At 42.7% G+C, this 13,590-nt stretch overlaps 1 protein-coding gene across 1 annotated transcript in view; it reads right to left on the bottom strand.

Annotated features, from left to right (window-relative positions):
• The window catches only part of trrap (transformation/transcription domain-associated protein), a 79,516-nt gene that overhangs the window by 56,370 nt on the left and 9,556 nt on the right, over positions 1-13,590 (bottom strand). The window contains 11 exon segments of the mRNA XM_034570128.1: positions 1,477-1,545; positions 2,422-2,592; positions 4,035-4,156; positions 4,496-4,592; positions 4,727-4,888; positions 5,105-5,365; positions 5,526-5,723; positions 6,086-6,303; positions 6,561-6,760; positions 9,172-9,323; positions 12,736-12,936. Of these exon segments, the coding sequence (XP_034426019.1) occupies positions 1,477-1,545; positions 2,422-2,592; positions 4,035-4,156; positions 4,496-4,592; positions 4,727-4,888; positions 5,105-5,365; positions 5,526-5,723; positions 6,086-6,303; positions 6,561-6,760; positions 9,172-9,323; positions 12,736-12,936 (1,851 nt within the window).

Below are 13,590 nucleotides of genomic sequence, written 5' to 3'. Positions count from 1 at the left end.
GTTAAAAACATTAAAATATCCTAAATAAATAAATCACTAAATTAAACCACAGTCAACACAAAACAATAAATAAAATGGACTGTCTAGCTCTGTTAACAAAAATTGCACTTGAATACATAGTGAACATTTGGCACAGAATTTGTTACCAGCTCAGTAAACAAGATGGTTATGATTTAGATGAGCTTTTGGCTTTGTAATGTTTTAGGTATTAAGTATTCCAGCATTTTCTCTAGGATCGTGTGTGTGTGTGTGTGTGTGTGTGTGTGTGTGTGTGTGTGTGTGTGTGTGTGTGTGTGTGTGTGTGTGTGTGTGTGTGTGTGTGTGTGTGTGTGTTCGTCTCTGTCGCTCTCTTCACACAGACAATCACATGGATTTAGTTCTTAATCAATGGTGTCGCATTATGAATACGGATCACTCTGGTAACTTTAGCACTGATGTCCTGGTGTCTCGTCTTGCCCGACAAACCGCCTTGTTAACGTTTACGAATTTTCCTCTCTTTTATCTCCACTTCACTGTCCGTGTGTCACGGTGTGAGTGAGTGGGCCTGTACGTGTATGAGTGTAAACTCTGCAGAGGAGATGAGATGAGGAAGCCACACGAGTCGATTAAATACAGAGACAGACCAGCTAAATGTTTAGTGTACCGGTGAGACCAAGGAAAAATTGTAGTCGCACTTCAAAGACTCTTGGTCGCATCTATAGTTGTGTGGATGTAGCCTGAAATATTGTTTCCCCCATTCCAGCTCTATACTCACACCTCATTACTCTACTCCATATCCTCCTCCTCCTCCCTGTAAAAACCCTCTTTCATGCCCACATGTCTTCTGACCATCCCTTCCGGCCCCGCTCCATCCCTCGTTCTCCAGTTTTTGTCTTTATCGGGCTTGGCTAATTGACCCTACGACCCTTGCTTTGTTGTCACTGCCAGCATTGCTGTCAACAGGCACAACGACCACAAGCTGGAAGGAGGGAGAGACAAAGGGCCAATTTGCATCTAATTAAGCACATCATTTTGAGATGGGGCAAGAGGGGGGAAAAAAAATGTCTTTTATTTCTCCGAGGGGGAGGCAGCTGTTTTACCCCCCTCTCTTTCTCTCTCACCTTTTCTCTGCCTTTACAAGGTTATCTGTCGGGAAGATAATGAGACGACACAGCGCTGGGCCCACCACCGCCTGCCTGGCGCCTAATTAATCATTGATTGTAATATGGCCACTCACAACTCATCTGGGAGGAGGCCACGTTGAGGAGGTGTTGACTACATGTGACGATGGCTTTGTGTGTGTGAGGGGCAATTTCTTTCCCACTTTGGTGCAAGCTATTGGTTTAGACAGTATACAGCTGTATTTTAGTCAAGCAGGATTTCAACTAAATCCTGCTAAATCTATGCTTCACTGTGTGATGAAAGTTTTGCATTTGTAATACATCTCTGAGTGCTGTAAAGTATGGGTATGGGACACAGTAAACAGTGTATACTTACACTGCCATCGCTTCGCTGGCCTCCCTTGTGGGTTATTACAACCACCTCCATCCACTTCCTCAGGTGTTGCTGAGAAGGAAAGAGGCAACAAGATAAGATTTAGACTCTACGTAAGTAGTTTGTAGTGTAGTCTGTGCATGTGCCTAGCTCAATAAGCAGAACATGGCACCAGCAAGGACTGAATAAGTAAATAACTGAAGATCACAGTAATAAGTAACAAATTTACCTCATAAGTATTACCTATGCTGCCAAGAAGTGTGATAGCAAGTGTTCCCATCAATTTAAAATATTGACTTGCATATGCAACACTGAAATATACTGAGGCAGTCCACATCTTTAGCCACATACATGTAGGTTTTGTTTTTATAATGACATTGTTATGTTTTACTCCTGCCTGTTATGGTTGTGAGTACGAACATGAATGCATTTCTTTGTTTTAGTACAAGAAACTAGTAATTGCTCATTTTGAAGAGAAACAGCACAAATTTAACCAAACCTTATTTGATTAATTTGAAGACATAAAACCTTTAAAATAATCAGTCCCCATTCAGACCTGATATTAATATCCATCTTTAGTGATAGGATCACAATTGGTCTTCACTAAGTACAGGTCTGAAACAGATGCACCCTGAAAATTTGGTGAATGAATTTAGTCTTCGCAAGCACAAATGAAGTTAATGATTATTTGCATAGAGAGCGGGGAAGTGAGTAATCACAAGTGCTCACATGAGACCAATTTAGAAAGGATTTTAATGTTAGGTGTGAACAGACGAACTTGACGCTGTCGGATTGTGATCGGACCGCTCAGAACAGATGTTAATGCAACGTCCGAGGCCGATACTTAAATAATATATGATTCAAATCGTTGCACTGACCCTGCCACAGTTAAAAGTTTGGTTGCAAAGTTGCTGTGATGGTGAAAAGACAGACTTTGAGGTTTCTCACCATCATCTGATCACAGAACTTGTCGTTGAAAGAGGTGGGGAAAAGGCGTGTGACAGAGGTGAGGCGGTTCACCACGTTGAGCGTCAGGCTGCGGTAGTCACCCAGCATCATTAATAGGGGGCGCATGTGAGTGTGGATCTGGTCCACCTCAATGGTAGCACCTTCCAGGAACTACAATAGAAGACAGGATTAGCACTGTTAAACATTTTCAAATAAACTTTTTACAATTCTTAAATTAATTATAATCCAAAATATGCTTCTACTGAATTGACAAGTTATTTATCTCTGGAAATCATAGCTCAAAATACAGGCTTGTGTTGTGTGCGTGTGATAGGTGATAAATTAAATAAATTATTATTCATATCAGATGTAACACAATAAATCATTCATTTTAATTTGCCATCCACAAATCATTCTTCCTCCACATCAGACCAGGCCTTGTCGGGCTTTCTGGCACCCATGAACTGCTCACTACCCTTGTGTCTCCATTAAGAAACTAAGGCCACACAAATGAGGGCACGGCCAGCCTTAAACAAGCACACATGCCAACGCTGATGACGCACACCCACAACCTCACAAAAGACGTGAGGGGAATGATGCATGGCAGCCACATTCATTTTCCTCTCAGTGCTGAGAACAAACACTCCATCCTGTATCGATTGGGCCATGGCAACGCTCATTAGTGCGAGCAGGGCAGAGATGAAAGAATGGAGGGAGATCAGAGAACGGCCGGGCCAAGAGAAAAATTAAATAAAATAAATAAATCACAGGATAGTGAAAAGGAGTGACAGTAGTAAGGGAAGAAAATGAAGGTCACAGAAATGGAAGGGAGAAGGGACATAGAGCTCGGGAGGGTAGATGGATAGAGGTTACGATGGTGTGGATACTTTGATGAATAGCGCCAGGCCTGGTTCAGGGAGAGTGTGATAAAGCAAAGGGAGGTCTATATGAAGACAACTGGGTGGGGAAATACTACGAGGGTAGGATTAACAAAGGACTGTGAAGATGGCGCATGACCTGAGTGATATAGATAAAACGCTAATAGAGCGAAAAAGGACAAAATCCAGATAATTTAAAAAAAACTACACTTTCAAAACAAAATATACAAAATAAGCAAAACATAAAATAGCATAGAGATTCAGAAAGATAAATTAAGAGATGAAAGCACAGGGTCGACAGTGGAGAGGCTTTAATCCAGGTTTAGAAAGGTCATGTCAGTGGCTCTCAGGCTGCTTGCTTGCTCAAAAGGAGTTGCAATTGAAGTGAGTGATGTAAACTGGGAGTAAAAGTAAAAATGTGAAGATCGAAGTGAAGTAAAAGCAAAGATGGTGTTGCCTGGCAACACACATTTTTAAGTTACAAAATTTGGTCGCCCTGAAAATTTCACCAGGTTTTGGGTGAATCCAAACCCTGAAAAAGCCAAACTAAACACTTTTTATGATGATATTCAGTTTAAAAATTTTGGAAATATAGGAAATCATTGAGTTCTTAAAAAGTGTCTATTCTACAACAAAATGCACTGGTTTCACATGGTAAAGAAGATTGGTTTGAGAGGCAAAATCTATTTCTATGCATCATAATGTGAAAAGCTGGCACCTAGTTCTTACACTGACCTTCCTCATGCACGCCTCTCCTGCTTCCTGTAGTTCATTGTTGGTGGAGTTGAGGGCTTTGAACAGAGCGGCAATAATCTTCTCTCTGGACTGGGGCAGGTAATTACAGGCTGCCAGGGCATCTACAGACAGACAAGAGATAAATCATATCAATAAAATATTCCAAACAAAACAAGAAGTCATTTCAGTTAAATAAATAAACTAAGATTTTGGTGAACAAATTAACAATCCAGTTTCACAGTGGTGAAATAAAGATAAAGTCAACAACAATTATCCCCAAAAAACTAAGCAAACATGAAAGTCGGTATACCAATAAAATGTTTTAAAAACTTAATAAAATCTATTAAAAATGTCACTAAGATTGAGGATTATAGTGTACAGTATATTAAGCACAATTTAAGCATCAATCACAAATCTCCAGTAATAAAACAAAACCCTTAGGTGAGGTGGGTTCTACTCACTGAGGGCAGCAATGCGGAGGGGAACCAGGGAGGGGAGACTCTTGTAACATGGCAGCTTCATTAGAGCAGCATCCTCTGCCTCACACAGGTTTAGCAGCTTGAATGGACGGGAAAAAACACAGGTCAATAATCAAAACAGCTAAAGTGGTGATTAAAGACATGTATTAATATGATGTATAAAGAAACGGTCTGAAAAGGTGATTTTTCTTGATGACAATGACTCCTGCATACCTCTGTGTAGAACACCTTGTGCTCCATGACATTGAGGTCCATTGTGAAGAGGCGGGGCTGCAGGGTGGTGCAAAACGTGTTGCCCTCCATCAGGCCAATCTGGGCATTGGCCGGCTGGTGGCGGAGCAGGTGTTTCTTGGGGGGAACCATATCTTGCAACACCTGGAGAGAAGGGAACCCCATTAAAAAACACAATTAATGTGGATTAAAAGATATTTTGGATTTTGCTCCCAGGTTTTGCTTCAAAATTGAAAACAATTCCTTTAGTGTAGTCTATTTTTGGTAAGGGGGGATATTCAGGTGGATTTTACATAAAAGTTAGCACAGCATTAAATCACAATATACATTTTTTGAAGAATTTTCAGTCCTTGGTTTCACCTCTTTGTGTGGTTCCATGATGACGGTTACACTCTTGCCGGTGACCTGTGCCAGCACCTGCAGAGAGTGCATGGCCTGCTTTCTGACAGTGGAGTTCGGGGAGGTGACCTCTCGGACCAGGTCGTGCGTGACCATGTGGAAAGACTTGTCCTGGGCAGCCAGCAGCTCCTCGGTCTTTTCTTCGTCTTTTAGCGGAGTGGCACAGCGCACCAGCAACTGCTCCAGGGTCGTCTTCGCCATGGCAACGGCTCCATTTGACACCTGTGTGAAAATCAATAGGTTTGTAAATGCAGTAAAGAGCCAGGATTGAATTGTTACACATTTGTTTGTAAAATATCATCGGAGGACAAAAGGTGACATAACTTATATTACTTTTGGAATTATTTGCTAAATACTTTATTATGCATTCATTTTCTCTCACCTCTCCTGTGAGGTCCATCATGACAAAGAGCAGGGCCTTAAGAAAGGTGAGCTGGTTCTGTAGCACCCAGATCAGGGGGAGTCTCTCCATCAGGAACTTGATGGACACCACGCCACCGAGCTTGGCGTACCAGGCCTGCTCATAGCAGCAGGCGCAAAGACGTTCCACAATGTACGAGAACAAGGGCAGCTGACACGCCTGCAGATGAAGACCAGAGGACAGGATGATTTATTGATTCCCATTTAAAAACTACTAGAGCAGTGTCAATCAAGCTGAAGGAATCACTGTCGGTCAGTGTTACTGTCGACAGTGTACTTCCTTGGGTCACAACAATAGACCCCCCCAATTAAATTGTATGAGCAGTTGTCGAGGAAATATAAATACAGTCAGACAGAAATGTCTCCTGTTTGATTCATATATAAACGCAGAAATCAAAACATGTTATAAATACAGTATAAAAGTGAAATAATTTCTTAAGTTATCTTAATGAACAACACAGTTTATCTCAACTGCAAAACAATGGGTACAATGTACCCAACATCCTCCTACCAGTTACGTACCCTCTCCTTGGACCCGAGGATGATGCTGGCCACGTCAAAAATGACGGCCAGTGCCACCTCTCCGATCTTACACAGCTCCTTCTCCTCGTAGGCCATGCAGATCGCTATGGCATCAATCAAAACCAATGGATCCATGCCCTTTGAACCATTCTCCTCACTGTGGAACATGGCGGTGCTTGGCTGGCTGCCTAACTGGTAGCATTGCAGCAAGAACGGACCTGGGATTAAGTAACAGGACAAAAAGAAAAAAGTTATTATAATAAATGTATGTCAATTTTAAAACAGGTAAAATATGTTACAGTTCGTGTAACTTCCTCATTTAAATGCCTGAATTTGTTAAAGCAATTGTAATAAATTCAAAGAAGGGACAAAATTGGAAAGTGACTGATTTTCTTGCGCAACTGGGGGGGGGACGCCAACGCCAGGGTAAAACATAAAGCTAATATTAGATGTAGAGAGTACAGCAGTCCCTCACCACACTGCTGAGCCACAGCGACCATGGTGTAATGGCGAATCAGGCTGGCTACGAAGGGCAGCGCGCTGGGCCTCAGGTCCTTTATCACGGCAGACATGAATGCCCCAGTCAGGGCCTGTTCAAACGTTCGGCGGGCAGGCGTGTCTTGTGCTTTGTAGCGGTGAGAGATGATGACATTGGGGATCCACTTCTCAGTGAAGCTAATGGGGGAGAAAAAAAACACAATGAATTAGAGGATTACATATTAACAAGGGCAACATATTAATATGTGACAGTCGCAGTGAAACTTTATTTGAGCCCGAGGCCCAAACATAATTCAATCGTTTGTGTTCAGCCCATGCAAAGAATATTTCAAAGTAAGGATCCATTTCCAAAGCCTGTCAGCAGCCCCCAACCCTGCATCTCTGATTCCATTTGTCCTTAAATTACCTCCTAGTTCCCTCTGTCTCTCTACTCCTTTTGTCTGCTCCTAATTCTGCATCTCTCCTTGTCCCCTGTTGGTATTTTTGTTATTTACTGCAGCTGAAGGCAACTGGGCCGTGGTGTGATTGAGCAGCTGTTTTCTCCATGCTTGAGCTTGTGTTTTATAATGCCACACGCCAGGGGCAGACCTGATGGATCACTTCATTTCATTATTGCCATTTAAAAGACTGCTCTTTGGAGGAGGAGAGAGAAGAATCGGGCTGCGGGAACGGAGAGGAAGGGAAAGACGCGAGCAAGGAACGTGGCGGGTGGAGAAAGTGGGCTGGTATGGTTGACAGAATGTCAGCTCAATTGCCCTTCATTCATTCGTGGGGCCTGCCACTCCACGTTTTCCCCAGTTGGCATTTCATGAATTGCACCGTGTCTCTTTCCTTTCTAAACTGATAGACTATATTTACAGTGACCAAACACCCAGACAATAAGAGACGGTGGGAGGAATATGAAGGCACAGAAAGTGAGAGAGAGAGAGAGAGAAAAAAATCCTCCAAGAGAGAGACACTGCAAATCGAGACATCTGACAGGATGAGGCGGAAGAGCAGCCCCCCTGATCATAATTGACACACTTCATTATCCCCACAGAAATGTTCTCACAGACGTATTCATGTTCGTGTGTGTGTGTGTGTTAGTGCGTAATGACAGGAGAGTGTAAGGGGCATGGTGTAGCGTAAACAGACAGGAGAAAGTCAATTAGCCCCTGCCCAGGGATCAATGATGGTAATGTGTCTAACCCACCCGACAACCCCCCCACGCCCTTCCTGTTTGTCTGTTCATGTATGTGTCTCAGCCACGCAGTGAAATCTGCCAGAGGGTGGGTGGGGGAGGTGGGGGTCCGTGCAAATGTGTAATTAGCAATTCCTGCTTCCGAGAACTATTGAAGCAGTGTGTGTTGGGGGGGGGAGAGTGGTGAAGACTTGATGCAAGAGACTGAAAAGTGGGGCATGTCAGCAGGTGGCAGGACAGGGGAGGAGGTGGTCGGGAAGCGATGTAGAGCTGGTGTAGTGGTGGGTGGGGTTGGGACATGACAGACAGGAAGGAGAAGGGGTAAACAGTCCACATGGGGTAGAGGTGAAATTCTAATTAAGCCAAGTAAAGGTTAAAGAGGGGAATGATTGATTGGAGATCTGGTTGTTTACGGTTGGGTGCGTGACATGTAATTTAACCACCTCCTGTCAATCATGTAGACTTAAAGCTAGGGCTGGTAATCCTAAGAAAAAAATCGCGCAAGAGCAGGTCATACTTTTAAAAAAGGCAATCGATACATCCCACTCCCTCTCATTGGCCCTCCCGTCAAAGCCACGCCCCCAAAACACATGAACGCGCACTGCCTGACAACTGCTCCAAGCTGACTTTCCGTGACTCGCTCGCTAACTTCTTCCTATTGTCTCTGCTTCAGAGGGGTATGACCCTACGGCTTGTGAAGACCCGAGTGCATGCAGGCAGGTCGGTTAGTGACAGACAGGTACGCTAGCCAATCACTTTATTTGGTCTGAATGAAAGGTTTATCACAGTCCTAACAACAGACTTCATTCATAGACTAACAGCTATGGGGACGTGAAGAGGATTTCAACAAATGAGAATAAAAGCTTTTCAGATACAAATTACAAAACATACCGTCAATCTATCTGTGTTAGTTCTAATACAGCAACTCAAAAAAACATAAATATACTAAGTTGTTCTGAATAATAAATGAAAAATATAACTGTTCATTTAGATGCACCAGCACATAATTTAAGTGCACCCAAAAATTCCCACTCTGCCTTTTGGCACCGCAATATTACACCTATTATACCATTCTGGTATAATGATAATATTATAGCATAATCATGCAAGTTTACCCTTGTGGAAACCCCTGTATTCACACTTTTTGTCACCGTTGTTCGACATTTACCAGCTCGTTCACCTCCTCTTATCTCTGTGTCACATGTGCCAGTGTGTGAGTGAGTGTGGGCGGGGCCAGCCGGGGGCCTGAGTGTGTGAATTTAAGCTCCGCAGAAATGAGATGAGATGAGGAAGCGACACAACTCCACCAAAAATGGTCGCACTCTGGAGCCCTGGCCAGACAAACATTGCCCGGTGAAAACAACAATCAATCAATCGGACAAAGATCAAACAAAGAATGCCGACTTACTTCGGATGAGACAGGAGCTGGTAGAGAGCGTGCTTGTTGTCATCCAGACTCGTCATGGCCACCAGGAAACACTTGATGACCTCCCAGGCCTGTCGTCTGTAGTAGGGCTCTGTGTTGGCGCTCTTCAGACAGTCCAGAGCCGTCTCGATCGCCTTGAAAGGAATAACAGACAAAGTCTTAATTAGTTCCACTGTGAAATTGGGAAAGTTTCCATGATGCAAACTGATAATATTGTTCAATTTTTAAGATGGGAATTCGACTGCGGTATATGTGATTTATTTGCAGAACGTAACACAGGGAGCATCTGGCCAAGCAAAGGTCAGCATGATTTCTACATTATGGGCTGACAAGCCATAGCAACCAGGCACTTGAAAGTGGAGAAAATGAACTAATTAACGCCACTCAGAACACAGAGGAGAAGATTAGGAAAATGCAAGAATAGATGGAGACTGAGAGGAGAGATGAGTGCACAGCATAATTGAATTGTAGACCTGTCAGTGTATTAGGAAATCAGGGTATTTCTGTCAGAGCTGCGACTCAGGATATCTACTACAAGTACATAGAGTTTTCAGACAGTACTCCGGCTCTGTCAGTTTGTGCACACCGAATCGTGTTGTATATATAATTACAAATAGACACTGAAACTGGCATTTTCCCCAAAAATGAGGAAGTAACAAAAATCTGATTACTAATATCTCTTAAGCTGCTTTCAGACAGGCAATGAAGTCTGGACATTTTTCTGAAATCTTCTGCAGGGTCTGTATGTGAGATTCGCAAATATCCGTTGCTCCAGACATTTTCCGGAACTTTTCCTGACAGTGCCGTGGTAAAATGTCGGGAATATGTCAGAGTGAGCCCATGTGACAATGCAGCAGGAGAACGACTGGAAAATTGACAGCACGCAAGTGGGCATGTTCATGGATGTTTCTAACACACAATGGATGCGAAAACCAGAGGAATACAAATGTCTCAGGATAAAAAAAAGAGGAACTGTACACGTAGAGGACACTGACGAAGATATCAGCTTGGAAAAACTGTTATAGTTATACGTGAGGCAAGAGACGGTCAGAATTTATGTCATGTCCTCCCTCCTGCATGCTCTATCCAGGTAAGTCCCCTCACCTGAACGCTATGGAAACTTTCCTGTTCTGAACTCAGACAATATCCTGCTGCGTCAGACAATCTCTGCATTCAAGTCTGAAAACTGCTCTATTTACAAAAGGTTTCCATCCCCTAATTCACATCTTTGTCTAATCCAATCCAAATTTATCTATAAAGCATATTTAAAAGAACAACAGAGTTGACCAAAGTGCTGTACATCAATCAATAGATAACACATAGCATAAAACATAAACATGACATAAAACACTGTTTACAAAGCAGCAATAAACCACAAGATAAAAACCGCAAACAGCCAGACTCTCAAACAGGGTCAGAGAAAGCCAAGGAGAACAAATGGGTTTTTAAATTAGATTTAAACACAGGCAAAGTGGGGGCTAGTATAATCTGGGGGGGCAGCTAGGTCTAGAGTTTGGGGGCTAGAACAGCACAGGCTCCGTCTCCCCTGTGTTTCAACCTTGCTTTAGGGACGACAAGAAGTGATTTGTCGGCAGACCTCAGTGGACGTGATGGAATATATGGGTGAGGAAGGTGGGAAAGGTAGGATGGAGACTGCCCATTCGGAGCTTTATAAGCAAACAATAAGATCTTACAATTCACAGGGATCCAATGGAGAGACGCCAATTCAGGCAAAAATGTGCTCTGGCTTGCGTGTCTCAGTTAGAAGTCGAGCAGCTGCATTCTGGACTAACTGCAAGCGAGAGAGGGAAGGCTGGCTAACACCAATAATTAAGTCGGGTGGAGATAAAGGCATGTATAACCCTCTCAGAATCACTGAAAGAAAGGAAAGGCTTGACTTTGAAGAAGCTTCTTTGGCAGCATTTTACAGCTTTAAGCCTCTACAAACATTGCACACCTGAGTTTGTGCAGTTTATCTTCCTCTTCCTGGCAGATCCTCTTAAGCTCTGTCAGATTGGATGGGAAACGTCCGTGAACTGCCATCTTCAGGTCTCTCCAAACATGTACTTTTGGGTTCAAACCTGAGCTTTGGCCGGGCCACTCAAGGACAGACAGAGAGATGACTGGGAGCCACTCAAACGTTGTATTGGCTGTATGCTCCAGGTCATTATTGTGAAGAAAGGTGAACCGTCGTCCCCAGTCTCAGGTCACATGCACTTCTGGAGCAGGTTCTTCTTTCAAAGAGCTCTCTGTGTTGGGCTGCATTTATTCTTCCCTCGATTCTGTGCAGTTTTGTTGCCCCGTCACAGAGAGAAGCCCACACCGTAGCATGATGTAACCAGCATGCTTCACCATAAGGAAGGTATTATCAAGGTGACGAGCAGTGAGTCATGGTATTTGGAGTTTGGACTGAGGGGTTAACTTTCGTTTCATGAGACCGATGAATCTTTTTCTTCTTAGACTCAGAACTCAAAGCAGGCTGTTGTATACGTTTTAACTCACAGTAGCTATCATCACTTCAAGGCTTGGTAGCATACAGCTATTAAATCACTGAAATATTTTTTTATAGCCAAGTTCTACAGACAAAGAAAATGTCTAGAAATATGTTTTCTCCTTGTCGTTAGGGCTTAATGGGTGTATATTGATCGACAATTTTAGATTTCATTTCAAATGGACACGACACAATTACATGAGCAAGAAGTAAATGTATCTGAATATTTACAGAGGCCATGTAGATATGAAAATAATTTGCAAGAAAACAGCTTTGTACTCTATCCTTGAAAATGTATAAATGTAAAGGATAATATTTCTGAAGTAGTCAAGAAAATTAAGAATAAAGGAGAAAAGAGGTTGGAAAAGAGCTTGAAAGGGAAAAGAGGCAAAAAAAAGGCAGATATGCAGCTTTAATCACCCATGAATGTTTTACAAGTTGTTCTATCCGACAAGATTAAAGTTATTCAGATTGTTGTTACTCGATCTCTCTGCTAACCTTACAGCAATTTAAGCCGTCTCTAACTCCATGTGCCATCTAACCATATGGCTGCATCATAACCGTGATTCATGCCTTCAGCCTGCGCATGAGGGTGTGCAGCATGTGTGCGCCGCCTAATCTCACGATGATGGCAAACACACAGATGGATAGCCAGAAAGAAGGAGCAGCCATTAGTGAGAGTAAATAATGCCGTCATGGTGGCCCACACTAGATTGATGATTACTGACTGGGTATGAGGATGAGAAACAGGAGATGAATTTAATTACCTGGAGGACACACACATCTCCTCCCTTGCTCACTCACTCTCTTTTTCCTCACACACACACACACAACCCCTGACAAGGATATATTGCTCTCTCAGGAGAACAATAATGAGGAATGTCAGCCTCTTTTACGTTCCTTACTTTCTTTCTTTCTAAAAGTGAAATACGAAGGAAGTCTTACAACTGGTTTCAGGCAGAGTGTGTGAAAGTGAAATCTGTCCCAAAAGCTGCACTGAAAGCTCTAAAAACAATATTACAAAGTGAAGGACGTCATGTCACATGATATCTTACTTTCTCCATGGGAAGCTGTATGGACGCCTTGCAGTCAGTGAATTCAGCCTTGATGCTCGGGCCCTGGACCTCAGTCACCACATAGTGCAGCCTCTGAGACTCCTTCAGCATCTTCCTGTTGCTGCCTCCAAACTTCCCCAGCACCCGATAAGCTACATGGGAGATGCTCTCTGCAGGATTACGGAGGGTACGCCACAAGGCCTGGAGGTGAGAAGGAGAAAAAACTTTTTAAAAAAATCAACCAGATACTGGGAAAGTTAGCCGTTAAGTCAATAGTTATTACCAATTCTGGTAGATAAGTGGCATTACAAATATTTTTATATTTATATGTTTGGCATTTGACAATCAAAATATTTGTTATTCTGAACTAAAGAGACATGTCAGCAGGATAACAAACTAGAGTGATTTATTCTGCTTTAGTGAGGTGTGCCGATATTGCCATGGTGCCTCTTGACCACTAGAGGGCAGATACGCTAACATGTAATAATTTACGAAAAGCTACAAAAACTTGTGCTCGCCAGAATTTCACTCCTTCTGGATCAAAATCCAGATTTCTTGAGACTATAAGATCTCAGAACACAGATGCAAATTTGTGTGGTTTTTCTGAGTAGACAGTCATTTCAAAGTCTTGAATCTCATGTTAATGTAATATTACTATATTCTCAGAAATGAACTAGTTTTTTTGTGACATTTTGACTTTATTTTTGTAAATTAAGGACTTTTTTCTCGTGATATTAGCTCCTGTATCCTCGAAATCTCAGATATCTTTTTTCCCTTTAAGTGGCCCTAATACTCTGTGGTAGAAAACATTGTCCTGCCAATCAGCTCAGTAAGATTTATATTGGTCTGCGTACT

Source organism: Hippoglossus hippoglossus, chromosome 19 (genome assembly GCF_009819705.1).
Source record: "Hippoglossus hippoglossus isolate fHipHip1 chromosome 19, fHipHip1.pri, whole genome shotgun sequence".
Classification (NCBI taxonomy): domain Eukaryota; kingdom Metazoa; phylum Chordata; class Actinopteri; order Pleuronectiformes; family Pleuronectidae; genus Hippoglossus; species Hippoglossus hippoglossus.
Note: the sequence above shows the minus strand (reverse complement) of the source record. Positions and strands in the feature narration are given on the sequence as shown.